This window comes from Ochotona curzoniae, unplaced genomic scaffold (genome assembly GCF_017591425.1).
Source record: "Ochotona curzoniae isolate NIBS_2020 unplaced genomic scaffold, NIBS_Ocur_1.0 scaffold_4505, whole genome shotgun sequence".
Classification (NCBI taxonomy): domain Eukaryota; kingdom Metazoa; phylum Chordata; class Mammalia; order Lagomorpha; family Ochotonidae; genus Ochotona; species Ochotona curzoniae.
In genome coordinates this window covers 47,419,708-47,434,472 of record NW_024467118.1, presented here as the reverse complement: position 1 = coordinate 47,434,472, position 14,765 = coordinate 47,419,708, and the positions used below count along the sequence as shown (strand labels likewise).

The window sequence follows — 14,765 nt, the reverse complement described above, 5'->3', positions numbered from 1 at the left end:
AGCACAGTTTGAAAGCAGTAAGACCAAGTAGCCCCCTCAAATGATCTTAAGGGTTAAGGCACAGCTGAAATCCATACAGCTGATTCAGAGAACCACAGTTCAGAAACATAAGGGAGATCTTTTATTGCAGTGACAGGAAGGAATGGAGGGAAGGGGAGACTGCAGTATGAAGTTTAGACAAAGAGGGCAGCCATTGGAGGAGAAAGGTTAGACACATTTTCCCAGAGCTTAGGAAAGGATATGGAGGATGAAATAGTGTTTAAAGCAGGAGTGTATGGAAGAAGAGGTCCTGGGTGCTTAAACCTTAGAGAGGAAGTGGAGAGGAGGGCACTTTCATGTTTGACATGTTGAGTTTATGACAACAGGAGCCATGCATGAATACCAGTAGAGATGGAGATGAAACTACTTGGAACACGGATTGACTCTCTCCATCCCTACCTGTGTTTTGCATTGCTCTTCCTCTAGTCTACCATGAGTAGCAGCCTGACACTACTTCACTCCCACCCTGCACACTTCATGAAGTTCAGTGCTGAAGTCATGAGGGAACTAGTTACCTTGTGACAAAAAGATCCTGGAATGGAACCATGTAGCATAGCTAAAGACCACCTTCAGTTCCTGTGTCTGCTTGGGCTAAAAGTGTGTGATGTTGGAAAATTAATTTATTCTCTGAGTCATTATTTTCTCAAGCATCAAATGATGAAAGTATCACTCACAACTATACTGTAAATCACGTGAAATGCTCGAAGCCTTCAATTGAAGAAATGAAATATCAGAATAATTCAGGTTTTTAAATATATGCAGGTCTGACTGCCTCATTACTTTTATAAAAAGCTTAGACATAGGGTGAGTGAAATCAATATAGCAAGAGAAATCCATAAAAACAAACAGTTCCTTCCATAATTTCCTCAACTGCCCCTGCTTACAGGGGAATGGAGGGAATGGAAGAGGGATAATGAAATGCCGGCATGATCAGGATTGGGGAGGCAGAAAGGGCTGCAGTGAATACACCAACCAGGAAAGAAGGCTCTGCAGGAGAGACAGAGTGGCAGCAAGGACTCCGTAGGAGGTTGCTTCCCTTATGGAGCTCAGAGCATGGAGTGAGGAAAGAGGACTGCGGGAGAGGTCATGGCACCTGGGAAAGTGGAATTTCATTGGTGACCTTTGACCATGGTCAGCACCTGCTTGATAGGAAGTGCATGTGTATCTCTTTCTGGTCGACTGTTTACACCTTTCTCTAGACAGGGTCCTCTTACTGTATCCCCGGTTTACCATTGTCCACAGTGCCTATCCCCAACTTGCCATCCCTCCCCACCCCTCACCGCTGGTAAACCTTGCAGTGTGTGTGTGTGTGTGTGTGTGTGTGTGTGTGTGTGTGTGTGTGTTCATACCAAGCAGTGCAGTGATGAGTATTTGCAAAGTGGAGTCTTGAAGGGGAGGTGCTGGGGAGTTTGTCCACTTTCCCTATGTAACTTTGCTGAGATTTTCTGTGTGAGATTTACTATTTGCAAATTTTATACAAATAAATTGGTTAGAACACCCACCATCATGCCTTAGAGTTGCCCACTACTCACAGTTTTTCACAGCCAAGCCCTTCCTCCCTCACGCCGTCCTCTGCTTGCAGTCCCATGTTCCTTGTACTGCTCTACCCTCTTCCATTTCGGATCCCTCAGGTGCTCTCCTGTGTGGCCGTTTGTCTGACCTGAGTTTTATCATCGTAGTAAATGCAATCTTCGTGAAGACGCTCTCTGTTTAACATGCTTCAAATCAATTCTGCCTTGGCACTGCCTTCTCAGAATCCACCAGAGGCCTCACAGGGACTGTGGACTGTGGATTGGGGGCTGGGGGGATAGGGCGAGGTGGGACAGGGCGGCTAGTGTGCTCATTTTACAGAGGGAGAGATTGAAGCATGGAGACAGCTTACCAATGGCAGAGATTGAGAGAGATGTCTAAGGAAGAAGATTCATGCCTGCTCTCTCATTACTGTGAATGTGTAGCCTCTTGGGTGGCATGCAGTAGTCAGGTACTTGAAGGGCATTTGTGAAAAGTAATGGCTGGGGAGCTAGCTGAATGGACTTCAATGTCAGCTGCAAGTGCAGCCCCTTGTGGTCAGCCATGTGCTGACTACAGGGAGCACTGGTGTTCAGGAACAGTGGCAAACCATCATCCACAGCTCCTTCTGACTCCCTGTTCTTGGGGCGGTCGCTAAGACTGAGGTTTTTCCTTAGACAAGTGTACTACAGGGGGCAGGGCTCCCCTTGGAAGAGAAAGACAGGGAGCCTTTTGGAGCACACCCTCTTCAGAGCACACCCTCTGAGAAGACAGCCTTGGAATCTCTGCAGCATGAGACTTTACCCATAGCCCCGTAGCCAACCAGGCATGCTTGTGTCAGTTCCACAACAGAAAATGCAGGAAGCAGAACAGTTACCTAGCAGTGCAGCCCATTCAGCAACAGGTGTGTGTAACCCAGGCTGATAGAGAAGTGGGAATGTGTGCACTGGAGGAGCATGAGTGACCCCTCAGCATCCAGGAAGCAGGCAGAGGGTAGGATCTAAGTGAAGACACAGGAGGGGAAAGGAAGTGTTCTCAATTCTGTTTTCTTTTCTTCTTCCTAGCAAGAACCAGTTGAGTCATCTTTGGGGCTTAGTAATGGAGTAAGTGATCTTTCTTCTGAGTATGCGGTCCTGACTTCAGCTATAAAACATGAAGTGGATAGTACGGTGAACATCATAGGTAAACTGTTTTGACATCTCCTCTTTTATGCGCACGAGCATCCCTCTGGGGTCTGGAAGTTGAGTCATTGGGAGGAGGAGAGGAGGAGGTCCTGGACCCATCTCAGAGTGCAGAGTCCAGCTGCTGCTGCATTTAAGGGCTGAAAACATTAAGATCTTGGAGGGTCAAACAGTGGCACTGGGATGGCTTGGGAAATGGGGCTGGAGATGACTCCCCAGAAGTCATTCTGTCCCAGTGGGTGGTGCTTGGCCAGTTCTCCCATCTTGCACCATTTGGCCCCATGGACACACGTGTGGTTTGCTGAATTTGAGAACCAAGGACTGACCCCATGAGTCCCCTCAACAACAGCTCCCATGGCTGACTTACCACAAACAGATTAACTGAGGCACAGAGACATGTTGCCCTAGGGCACATTCCCAATTCGGCAGCTGTTAGATGGACACTGTCCATAGAGCAGACTCATCAATATGGGTAAGAAGTGGATTGGTGAGCATGGCCAGCCCCATTGCTATCTTTGCAGAAGGACATAGATAGTAAACAAAGTAGCAGGCAAGTCCTCCTGCAAAGGATGCGCTGCCAGGGGAGATTTAGCCTGGGAAGACACCAGGAGGGAACACAGCTGAAGGGGCGAAGGGGAAGTATGGTCTGGGACACCCAAGACCCCAAAGAGGGAGAGAGCAATCAAGGCGTTTCCTGGGATGGCATGGAGTTTTATTCCAGAGTTACTGAGGGACATGTTCTAAAGGCATTTTGTTCCTATTGGGGAGAAGTATAACATAGACAGCAAAGAATCCAGATGTTTTACATGCACAACAACCCTGGTGGTTTTAGGCAAGTGGGGATTAGCTGTAAATTCTTGTTCACTGCAGTCACTGGGGTAGATGGAGGTGGTCTTGGGCATGAACTTGGGTTAATTCTGGGATCCAGCAATGGGGCTTATTTTGATGCTTGAAACAGCTCCATTTGACAAGCAATGGGGTTTCTGATGTTAATAAGGGAACCAGAGAGATCACACAGAGCCAACCTGGGTTCTAGAAATGGAGTGCTCCAGCCAGAGGTTCAGCTGTCCATGCCCTGGGCCATCCATGTCCATGCACATGTCCCTGTTCATCCTTCCTGGCCTTGGAGTTCTGCAAGTAGCACTGGTTCTGCCAGAGCTGCCGGGAAGGTGGAGGTCTCTGAAGTATGCAGCACAAAGACAGAGTAAGGCAAACCTCCTGGGCAGGCAGTAGCACAAGGCCACAGAGCCAGCAGCCATTGCAAGTGCTGGCAGCTATAGGACACACTGGCCAACAGGCATTGCATCCCTCATTCCCAGTGAGGAGACTGAGGCCCTGGGCATAAGGCCCTTTGCCTAATTGGGGACCCAGTACCCCTTCCTTCCCCATCATCTCCTAGCTGTCTCTGGTGTCCCATTCATGCACTCCACTCTGCTAGCCTGTATTTATCTTACCCTTAAAGCTAGGGATGTCCAACGAGCCCTTTCAAAAATAGAAAAGTGCTTGCCACCACTCCAGGAACCTTCTCTTGGGATTCCTCTGATCTTGAGTGAGGTGCTTGGTTTTTGGAGCTCCCCTTCACTTTAGAGATGAATTCAGCCTAGGATCAAATTGCTGAACAACAGCTCAGGGGATTGACGTTTTTCAATTTCATAGAAAAGTGAGATTATCACAGCTGTGCTGTTCTGTAGCTTTTTAAAATGTTTTCATCTGTCTATTTCTAGTTGATAAATAACAATGTTGTATTTTTATAGGGAACAATGGGATGTTTTGACCTATATATATTCGATTTAAAAAATTGAATCAAGCCTATTTTTTTCTGGCAAAATGTTTTTTTTTCAAAATTCATCCTTTCAATGGTTTAAAAAATATGTAATTCATTGTTAGGAACTGTGGTCCTAACCATGCATTGCAATAGATCATTAAATAATACTTTAAATTTAAAAAATTATTTTTATGTGTTGGGGAGGAGGAAAGATAGAGAGCGAGCGCGCATTAGCTGTTATCCACTTGTTTTCTCCTCTATGCCTGCTGTGTTCCTGGTGGAGCAGAACTGGGCCAGGCAGGGAGGCCAAGACTAGCTGGAAGCCTGAATACATTCCAGGTCTGCCATGTTAGCAGGAATCCAGTTCCTTGAGCCCTCACTGGCTGCCTCCAGGGTTTACAGTAGCAGAAAGCTGCGGTCAGGAGCTTGTGTCGGTCACAGAACCCAGACACTCCGTGGACACTGGGTGTCACAGCTGTTAGGCTCAATGTGGGTACCAGATTACCAACTCTTGTCCTTCCATTGATTAACATCCTCCCCTGTCCCAGCACTCCTCCACTTTACCCCAGCCTCTGGTCACCTCCCTTCTTCTCTATTTCTAGGGGATTGACGTTTTTCAATTTCATAGAAAAGTGAGATCATCATAGTATTTTTTTTTCCGTGTATCCTTTAGTTCACTTATTATCATGTCCTCCAATCCTATTGTGCTTAACAATAACATGCACCGCTCCGCTTCAGGCTGACTGTTCTCTGTGCTGACGGCATGAGAGGTGCCGGCTGGGTGAGTGTGGGTCCTTCCTCTGAGACAAAGACAAAGGACAGGTTTGGTGAGAAAGTTTCTGGATTAAACAATTCTCTTCCTGGTCTGAATAATACACTAATACTGAGCGGCATAGACACATGTATGAATATCTCTAGTTAGTTTGTGACCCTTAACATAAATCCATAATTACATATGAAGTGGATTCATGACATGTTTGAAGAACGGAGATCCTTGTCCAAGTAGCATGACCTCAGACTTGAAGCAGCTTCCCCTGTGGTTGTGGATTGACTATCCTGGTCTTTGTGATTTGTGGACCAAGAGGAGAAACACAAAGATTCTAATTCCATGGCGGCTGCCATGGCAATGGGAGACTTTCTCTGTTGCTCCACATCTTGTAAATATTTCTTCATTTCTTACTGTAGTTCATCTGTTTCTACACTCAGGTTTCATTTTAGTTTTTTTTTTTAAGCTTTATGTACTCATTTGAAAGGAAGAATTACAAAGAGAGAGGGAAACACACACACACACACACACACACACACACACACACACACACACACACACACAGCTTTTCCATCTCCTGGTTCATTCCCCAAATGGTTACAAGAGCTGGAGCTGGGCCTATCTGATGTCAGGAACCAGGAGCTTCTTCTGGGTCTCCCATGTGGGTGCAGGTGCCCAAAGTCATGAGCTGTCCTCCATAGCTTTCCCAGACCATAAGCAGGGAGCTGGATGGAAAGAGGAGCAACTGAGACTTGAACCCATGACCATATAGGATGAGGGCACCACAGGTTGGTGACATGATTCACTACACTACAACACCAGCCCCTTTCATTTCAATTTTGTCTTCAGGCCCCCAAAAACTTCAAGCTGTTTTTCCTGTCATCTGGGGGCTCCTTAGCTAAGAACTAGTTTGCGAATGCTGCTGCCGTGGTGGCTGCCAGCTTTTGCTTTTGTTCCTACCACAGTGCAAAGGGTCACGTGTGCACACGTGCATGCGCACGCACACACACAGAGTTCTGTGTTCTTGCCACCATCTCCAGTGGAGTTGGCCGTTGAAGCCAAATGTAGGACATGGCTGAATTAAGGTTTAGCATACCAAAATCATGTGTGGTGTTTTCCATATTGAACCATGTATCCTTCAGGTCCATCATCCCTATAAGGATCGACATACGGGTTTAGCACCCAAGATCCATTCCTGCTCCCTTTAAGGGAAAACAGGAAGAGAAAAAACAAAACCCTTCTTATTTTTATTTTCGCTTTTATTTGGTGTTGTGGTTTCTGTTGTGTGTGCAGTGACTTCTGTTTTTAGTGAGCGGAAGAAGCCAGTAGCATGATGGATTGTTCTGACAATGCCCTGCTGGTCCAACATCCGGTGCTGTTGCTGAACTGTGCTGCTGCAAGCTCCAGGCAGTGTAAAAAGTCTGCAGGTGTGGACATTTGGTCCAACCCGCCTGGGCAATACTTTATAGTCCCACTGTGCTCCTTGATAAAAAGTAACCCCACCCTGCAATAAGGCAAAGATCACTGCAACACAAGGGAGGCCAATTTATTACCCCGAGCTAGCCTTGGACACCAGACAAACAGCAATTGGAAAGTCAGGTGCTTTGGGTTGTGTGTTATTTTGAACAAACAAAGTGCACTTTCAGAAGCCAGTCCTTTTTTGGCAATGGCTTCCAAATTTAACTGACTTTATCTAAAGCGAAGCTTTAGTAGCTTTTTTAGCCAAGCCTAGAATCCCACTTTCAATGGCATGCAGCAGGAAGACAGAGTTACAACTCATGGGGCAACTTGTGAGTGGCTACCAGGGTTCCTGGCAAGGTTGGCAGCTGCTGACACCTAAGCTCTCGTCATTGGAAGATGGCAAAGAGGATGATGCCGATGCTGCTGGGCCAGAGGACAATGCCATCACCCTTTGCATCAGTCACTATTAAAATTCTGTCCACAGGACACAGTAGGGCAGATCTTTAGATGGTAGACACTCCCTCTTAAGGGGTCTTCCTTACCTGGGTCCAGTGGGCTGTCTACTGTGACCCTTGGCTTCTGAGAGAACTAAGCTTTCCCCCATAGGAGCAGATCAGAGAGCCCCCTAGAAAGTCCTTCATCATACATAAAGTGTGCACCACAATACCACAGTCTACATGGCTCTGATCACAGACTGTAGCTTTCTCTTGCAATGAGTTTAAGCCACCCTGGTCACACAAGTGACACTGCATAGTTCTCCTCCTTGGTCACCAAGGGCCAGCTGGGATCTCTGGGTAGTGGATTGGCCTGTGGGTTATTTCAACCTTTAGAAACTTTTGTTTCTCAAAAAAACCTGTCCAATTTTTAGGAGACTATGTATGTTCTTTCTCCTTAGTCTTTTGTTAGGTATCCATCCCCACTTAAGACTAACAGGGGCTAGTCCTGTGGCATAGCCATGTGGACACCAGTTCAAGTCCCAGCTGCTCCACTACCCATCCAAGACCCCAACTGTGGCCTGGGAAAGCAGTGGAGGATGGCCCAAGGCCTTGGGCCCCTGCACCCATGTAGGAGACCCAGAGGAGGCTCCTGGCTCACAGCTTTGGATCAACCCAGTTCCAACTATTGCAACCCTTTGGGCAGTGAACTGCAGAGGCATGATCGATCAATCTCTCTTTCTCTTCCCCCTTCTCTTTGTAACTCTGCCTTGCAAATAAAAATAAAATGAATGTTTAAAAATTTGTCAAATCCTCTGGTCTGCCCTCCATTCCTTTTTGCTTCTCTCTGGCACATTGGCACTGGCCCTGTATCCTATCTGCCTCTTCTCTTTCATTCTTCATGCAAAGCTTTCCATTTTGTTTAATTTTGTTTTACAATTCCAACATCCCCATGTCACCACTGCTGCCAAGACAAACACACAAGTCCCCCCTTCCCCACTGTGTCCTCGGGATCTAGCCTGACCCAAGTTCCCACCCTACTACCCTCTGCTTTTCTGGTTTTGGTTATGAATTTTTTTTTGAACAGTTGAATTATCTGTAGAGATTGTGGTGTGGCAGCTGAGGCCCAGTAAGAAAAAGGCCTTTGGTAGTCCCACTGGGCAATGAAGGCTGGCCAGCAGGCCTCTCCCAGATCCCTGCTCCTACGTCTCTGGCCCTGGAAACACTGGTGGACTCTCTGTTGGGGTTTACTGGGAACCATCATATGCTCCCCTTTGCAGAGTGGTAGGTGATGCTGTTGTGGCTGGGATAAGGAGCTGCACTGCAGCAACCACAACCCTGCTTCCTCTTCCCACACCTGTGACCTCCCCATCGCTGCAGGCAGGGACAGAACTGCTTGTCTGGCATGGTGAACCTCTGATAATTATGTCTCCCACCATGTCTCCTAAGTCAGTGATGGCTGTCTTTTATCAAGACAAGAGCATCTGATGAGAAGCTGAAAGGCCTGGGATTTTGGCCTAGTTATGAAGTTTTTTGTTTGTTTTATTTTAGTTTACTGTGTGACTCATTTATATATAAACTTTGTATATTTATAAAATTATACATGAAACAGAAATAATAATGCTGATTCAAGTTGTGGGGAAGATCCTGTGAGAGGTCCATGTCCGTCACCCTGTGGTGGGATGGTGTGGTTGAAGGGACTGGTGGTGATGACAACATCATCCAGTCACAGTGAACTATATCCACATACAAACAGCCCTGCTCTGTGCCACGTCTTCCAGCCCAGCATGAACACATCTAACACTCTGACTTTTAGAGGGGGCCAAGGAGAAATTTCTCTCCATGAAATCTTGCTAATGGCCTGATTTTGTGCTCTCCTGGGTGACCTTGGCAACTGACCTCTGGGTTTCAATTTTTCAACCATGGTGTGGTTGAGCCAAGCCACCACCAGCAGCCTTGCTTCGCAGCCCTCTTGCAGGTGGAGCCCTCCATGAGGTGAACAGTCGTTCATCAAGAACAGCCCAGGCAGTTCATCATTAACCAACCACTGACAGTCAGCTTGGAGTTCTCAGCCATTGGTTTCAAAGAAGCCGGCAGTGTTCAAGTCACTCTCCTCAGGATGTGTTGCCCTTGGTCAGGAGGAGGAGCCGGGTAGTTTTCTAGCACCTGCTTCTGACTGTTGGTGAATTTCCTTAGTTCTCACCCTGCCTATAGAGAGCTGCTGGAAAGAAATTTCATGTTTGTTTATAAACACAAAGACTCATTAAGGTGAGATTAGAAAAGTTTTTATTCCCAATGTTGTGGGGGCTAGAAAGCTGGGGGTAGTTCACGTCTAACTCTGCTAGGGATGCTGAATTGCAAAGAGTCAAAATTTGGGGCCATAAAGTTAACCTGGCTTTATTATTATATTATTTTTTAAAGATTTTATTATTCATTTGAAATGCATAGCCACCATGAAGAAGGGAGAGACAAAAAGAAAGATATGCCATCTGAATTCACAAACAACAGCAGCATTTGGGACTGTGTTAGACCAGGCAGGCAGAAGCCTGGAACTTCATGTGGTTCTCCCTTGTGAGTGACAGGGGCCCCAGTGCCTTGTTAGAGAGCTGGCTTGGAAGTGGAGCAGCCAGGACTCAAACCAGTGCTAATATGGGATTTCAGTGTCACAGGCAGTGGTTTAATGCACTCCCATCACAGCATCAGCCCTATAAAGCCACTGAAGGTCTGTCTGGTCTGGAATCTTAATTCTAATTGTATCGTTGTTTTATCACATCTCAGAGGAGGTCATAATTTTGCTTTCCTCTAGGATTTGGGGACACAGGAGTAATAGAGACAAGTAAAGGTGAGTCTTAAAAAGTTCACTGTTCTTTCAGTTGGGACACGCATTAGCACAGACAGCCATGTCTGACGTTCCTTGCTGTAGCCCTTATTGGTTTCATCACAACAGGGAAATTGCAGCTCAGGGAAATCAGTCATAAGAGAGATGGATTCATGTTGGTGTCTTAGTGCCTCAGATGTTGCAGTTCCCCTACTTTTCTCTGTGTTTTGATTTCAGAGCTGGAAAACTTCCTTTTTTTTTTTTTTTTTTCATTTAACTTTCTGTATGCATTGGAGAGCCAGACAGCAAGCACCCATCCACTGGTTCACTCCCCAAATGCCTGGGGCCAGACTAAGCCATAGCCACAAGCCAAGAGCTCAGTCCAGATCTCCCAGGTTCCCACATGCCTGACCAGCAGAAACTGGCATGAGGAGTGGATCTGGGACTTTGACAGGAAATGTGGGCATTATATGGTAGCTTATTCATGGTGCCGGAACCCAGCCCTGGATAGAGTAGTGACATGTGTCTAAAATGTCCTCAGTATGCCATTCCTTACTGAAGGATAAAATAACACTGCTCTTAGAGATGATGTCATCAGGGATAATGCCATCATTAGCTGGGTTTCTAGATCATAGCCCAAAAAACCAAAAACCTGTTTTCCTGCCCTATTCACCAGCACTCAAGTTAGTCCTAAAATTCGAGTTGAAATGCTGAATTACTTTTCTTTGTCTTAAGACTCACATGCCAAATGAAGCACAATCAACTGAAGCTATAAATTAATGTGTACGTTCTTCTCACAAATGACCCTGGTGGAGACACCAACCACCACATTCAAGCCAGAATGTTTTCATTGTCCTCTAGCCGAAACCAGCAAGACTCACCACTCTGACTTCAGTACTTTACCTAGGTTTAAAAGAGTCTACTTGCCAAAGACAATGAAATTTCTAGTAGGCACTTTTCTCTGCTCACAAATTCAGCAGAGGTTCATTTGAGCTGCAAGCTGGTGCAAGCTGAAAGAATGTGTCATGATGGGGCACAGAAAGTGCTAATACCTGAGGCTGGCAAGTAAAGCCACTGCTTGTGACCTGCACTGCTTTAAGTCCTGACTGTTTGGCTTTTGATCTAGCTCCTGTAGCACAAGAAGGACCAAGTGCCTTGCACCCCTGTGCTCAGATTGAGTTCCAGGCTCCTAACTTCAGCTTGGACCAGCCCAGGCCATTGTAGTTATTGAAAAGTGAACTACTAGATGGAAGATTCTCTCCCCCCAACCCAAGTGCCTTGCAAATAAATGAGGAAAGAAAGCGGGGGAAGACCGCCCAATTGTGTGCTCTTAGTCCTGAGAGGTGGGAATTGACTTGAAGAGGTCTGACCTTGCAAATACATGAGAGAGAGGAAGGAAGGAAGGAAGGAAGGAAGGAAGGAAGGAAGGAAGGAAGGAAGGAAGGAAGGAAGGAAGGAAGGAAGGAAGGAAGGAAGGAAGGAAGGAAGGAAGGAAGGAAGGAAGGAAGGAAGGAAGGAAAGAAAGAAGGAAGGAAGGAAGGAAGGAAGGAAGGAAGGAAGGAAGAAAGAAAAAGAAAGAAAGAAAAAAAAGAAAGAAAGTCCTGTGGTGTGCTCAGCCCTCAGAGATGGGAATTGACTTGAAGAGATCTGATCTCAGCAAGTAAGAAGCTAGTTAAGGACAGAGAGAAGTCACTAGCAACATGAGGCAGAAAGTCAAGAAAAGACCATGGAACCAGTACCATGGCATAGCAGCCTCATTTTTCATCTGCAAACACTGGCACCCTTCTTATCCCAGCTGCTCCACTTCCCATGCAGCTCCCTGCTTGTGACCTAGGAAAACAGTGGATGGCCCAAAGCTTGACTCACTGTGGGTACCCTGAATCAGTGTGGGACACCTGGAAGAAGCTCCTGGCTCCTGGCTGCTAACCAGCTCAGCTCCAGCTGTTGCAGCCATTTGGAGAATGAACCAGAAGATGGAAGATCTTTCTCTCTCAATGACTTAACTCTTCTCCTTTAATCTGCCTGTCCAGTAAAATAAGACTCTAACTAAAGAGGAAGGAAGGAAGGGAGAGAGGGAGGGAGGGAGGAAGGGAGGAAGGAAGGATGGAAGGGAGGGAGGGAGCAAGGAAGGGAGAGAGGGAGGGAGGGAGCAAGGAAGGGAGCAAGGAAGGGAGGAAGGAAATGCAAGGTGAGGTGAGGCTAAGCTGAGGCTGTGTAAGGAAGGAAGTTAGAGGTGTTTAGAGGTATCTGTGCTAAGAAGGCACCCCCAAAACAGGGGCCTTCAGAATGTAGTTGTTCAGCCCCAACCCATCCCCCATGCTGGTACCTCACTGAAACCTTTGAGTCCTTGCACCACATCCTTAACTTCTGTCATGCTTCTGAACTTCTCCCTCTCCCACTTCTAGTCTGACCCACCCCTACTTTAACCTGATTCTTGGCATTATTGTATGCTGATGCAAAGTCACCTAGACTTCTTTTCTCCCCCTGCTCCCATCCCTGTCTGTGCTGCTCTTTGCTCCTGTAGGCCGTGGATCATGTGGCTCATGGCAACCTGTGTAAAACAAGTGCCCTGCACACCTTTGTTCAGTAAGCCTGAATTTGGGCATTGTGAGGGAAGGTCCCACGGAAGAGTCCTGGTGGGAACAAAAAGGCATAAGCAGGAAGATACTTGAGCTGCCTCCATCATCACTCTGCTGACTCACAGTATCCCTCTCAGGAAGGACACAGTGGGTTTGGGGATATTGGAAGATGGAGCTGCTTTGGTTTAAGTCAGGTATATAGTAGGCCTTTGTTGCTGCTAGGAAGGGTATTGCTTGATCTTCTTCTTGGCGTGTACACACACACGCACACACAAACCCACACACCCTATTTGGTTTTTATCTTGCCCCTCCACCAGCCTCTTAGGGCTTAGGATGGGGCAGCACATATCTTGTTTTCCTTACACTGTGTTGTTTGACTTGGGAGAACAGACGGCAAAAACCTGAGAGGCATCCAAGGCAGCGGTCAGGCCCGTCTGAGTCTAGTGAGCTGTGTAATTGCCAGCCTCACACCGCAGTGAGCCTGTCCAAGGGATGAAATAAGACTTGGGAGTCTGCCTGCCAATTTTAACCTGTCCTCCTGACCTCTAATTACGTCCCCGGCAGGCCCAGAGATAGGGTACCTTGTCCCCTTCCGTCCTGCAAGGCTGGGTTGATTTGGGGATTCTCTTTTCCCCTCCTCTTCCAGTTCTTTGTGAAAGAACCTCCCAAATCCCACAGATTTCTAACACCTTCCTTGAGTAGAAACCATCAGTATTCATGTTGTGCACTACTCCCCCCCACTCCTGGCTCCAAAGCAGTTGATACAAGAACTTAACAAATATTCATAAACCAAATATTTCAAGAAGAATAAAAATTCTTTGATTTTTTAAAAAAATATTTTTTATTTGAAAGGCACAATGACAGTGAGAGAGTGAGATCTTCCATTCACTGATTCACTCACCCCCCAAATGATCACAGTGCTTAGAGCTGGGCCAGGTTGAGGCCAGAACTCAACTTTGGGCTCCCACATGGGTGATAGGGACCACACATACTTGAGCCAGCATCTGCATTCTCCTAGGCTCGTTGATAGGAGCTGAATGGGAAGCAGAGCAGCCAGAATGCAAGCTAATGCTTCTGACACATGACACAGGCTGCTACTGTTGCAGATTAAGGTGTGTCTGCCTCACTTTGAGTTATTATAGTTTGACCTATTGGTACTGGTGCTGTGGTATTGGCATGTTACACCACTACCTGCAGTGCTGGCATCACATGGGGACCAGCTCAAGTCTGAGCTGCTCCACTTCCAATCCAGCTGCCTGCTTATGTGTCTTGCAGAGCAATGGAAGATGGCTCAGGTACTTGGTCCCCTTCATCCACGGGGGAGATCTGGATGATGCTCCTGTCTTCGATGAAGCCTAGCCCTGGCCATTGCAGTGAATTTAGCATTTAGCAAGTGAACCAGCAAATGGAAGCCTCTCGTTCTCTGTAATTCTGCTTTTCACATAAGTAAATAAATCTTAACAACAAATAAAATCTTGCTCTGTCCTTGAGGTTAACACCTTAGGAAGATTGGCACATGGCCATCTTCCCCCTTACCTGAACATTTTGCAAATTGGTGAGACAATGACAAGAATATAGAGCATTTCTTTGCATGTAATGCAACCTAAGTGTTTTGGGACACTCTACTTCTCTGAGCTTGAGTTTCTTCATCCATAATAGGATATTGCTCCTTTCATCAGCCCTATCTTGGGTTGAAATGTAACTTTCACGTAAGTGTGAGTAAAACAGTGATTTAGGTGGCAAAGTGCTTTGAGGACCCGGGGAAGCATTGTTAGTGTTGCTTTGTTATCTTCTCCTTCATTCTAGGGAGCCAGTTTCCAGGGACATTTCATCCAATCATCTGCCAACAGTGCTGGCTCAGTCCTGTTTTAAGTTAGGGTGTTGAGAGTGAACAGTGAGCATAGCCGTGAAGATGCCCATTTCCTGCATTGGAGGATATAGGTTTGATATCCAGTCCCAGCTCCTGACTAGCACCCAGCTAACGCAGAGCCTGGGAGGCAGCAGTAAAGGCCCCAGTGGTTGGGTTCCTACCACTCACACGTGGAAGACCTGGATTGCATTCCCTGCTTCTGGGCTCAAACCCAACCCAACCTTGTTCTTGACTGACATTTGAGGAGTGAACTAGCAGATGGGAGTGTGCATTTTCTCTTCTTTTCAAATAATTTTCTAAAAGATTAAAATAAAATAAAAGAGAGCATCATGGACTTTGAAAA

General features: G+C 46.6%; 1 protein-coding gene across 4 annotated transcripts in view; it reads left to right on the top strand.

The window, feature by feature from the left end:
- The window catches only part of IRF2 (interferon regulatory factor 2), a 93,195-nt gene that overhangs the window by 66,153 nt on the left and 12,277 nt on the right, over positions 1-14,765 (top strand). For 2 of the 4 annotated variants that reach the window (XM_040965962.1, XM_040965961.1), the window contains exons 6-7: positions 2,613-2,730; positions 9,962-9,997. In XM_040965962.1, the coding sequence (XP_040821896.1) occupies positions 2,613-2,730; positions 9,962-9,997 (154 nt within the window). The remainder of the gene's footprint in view (positions 1-2,612; positions 2,731-9,961; positions 9,998-14,765) is intronic. The other 2 variants (XM_040965964.1, XM_040965963.1) reach the window with 1 other exon arrangement.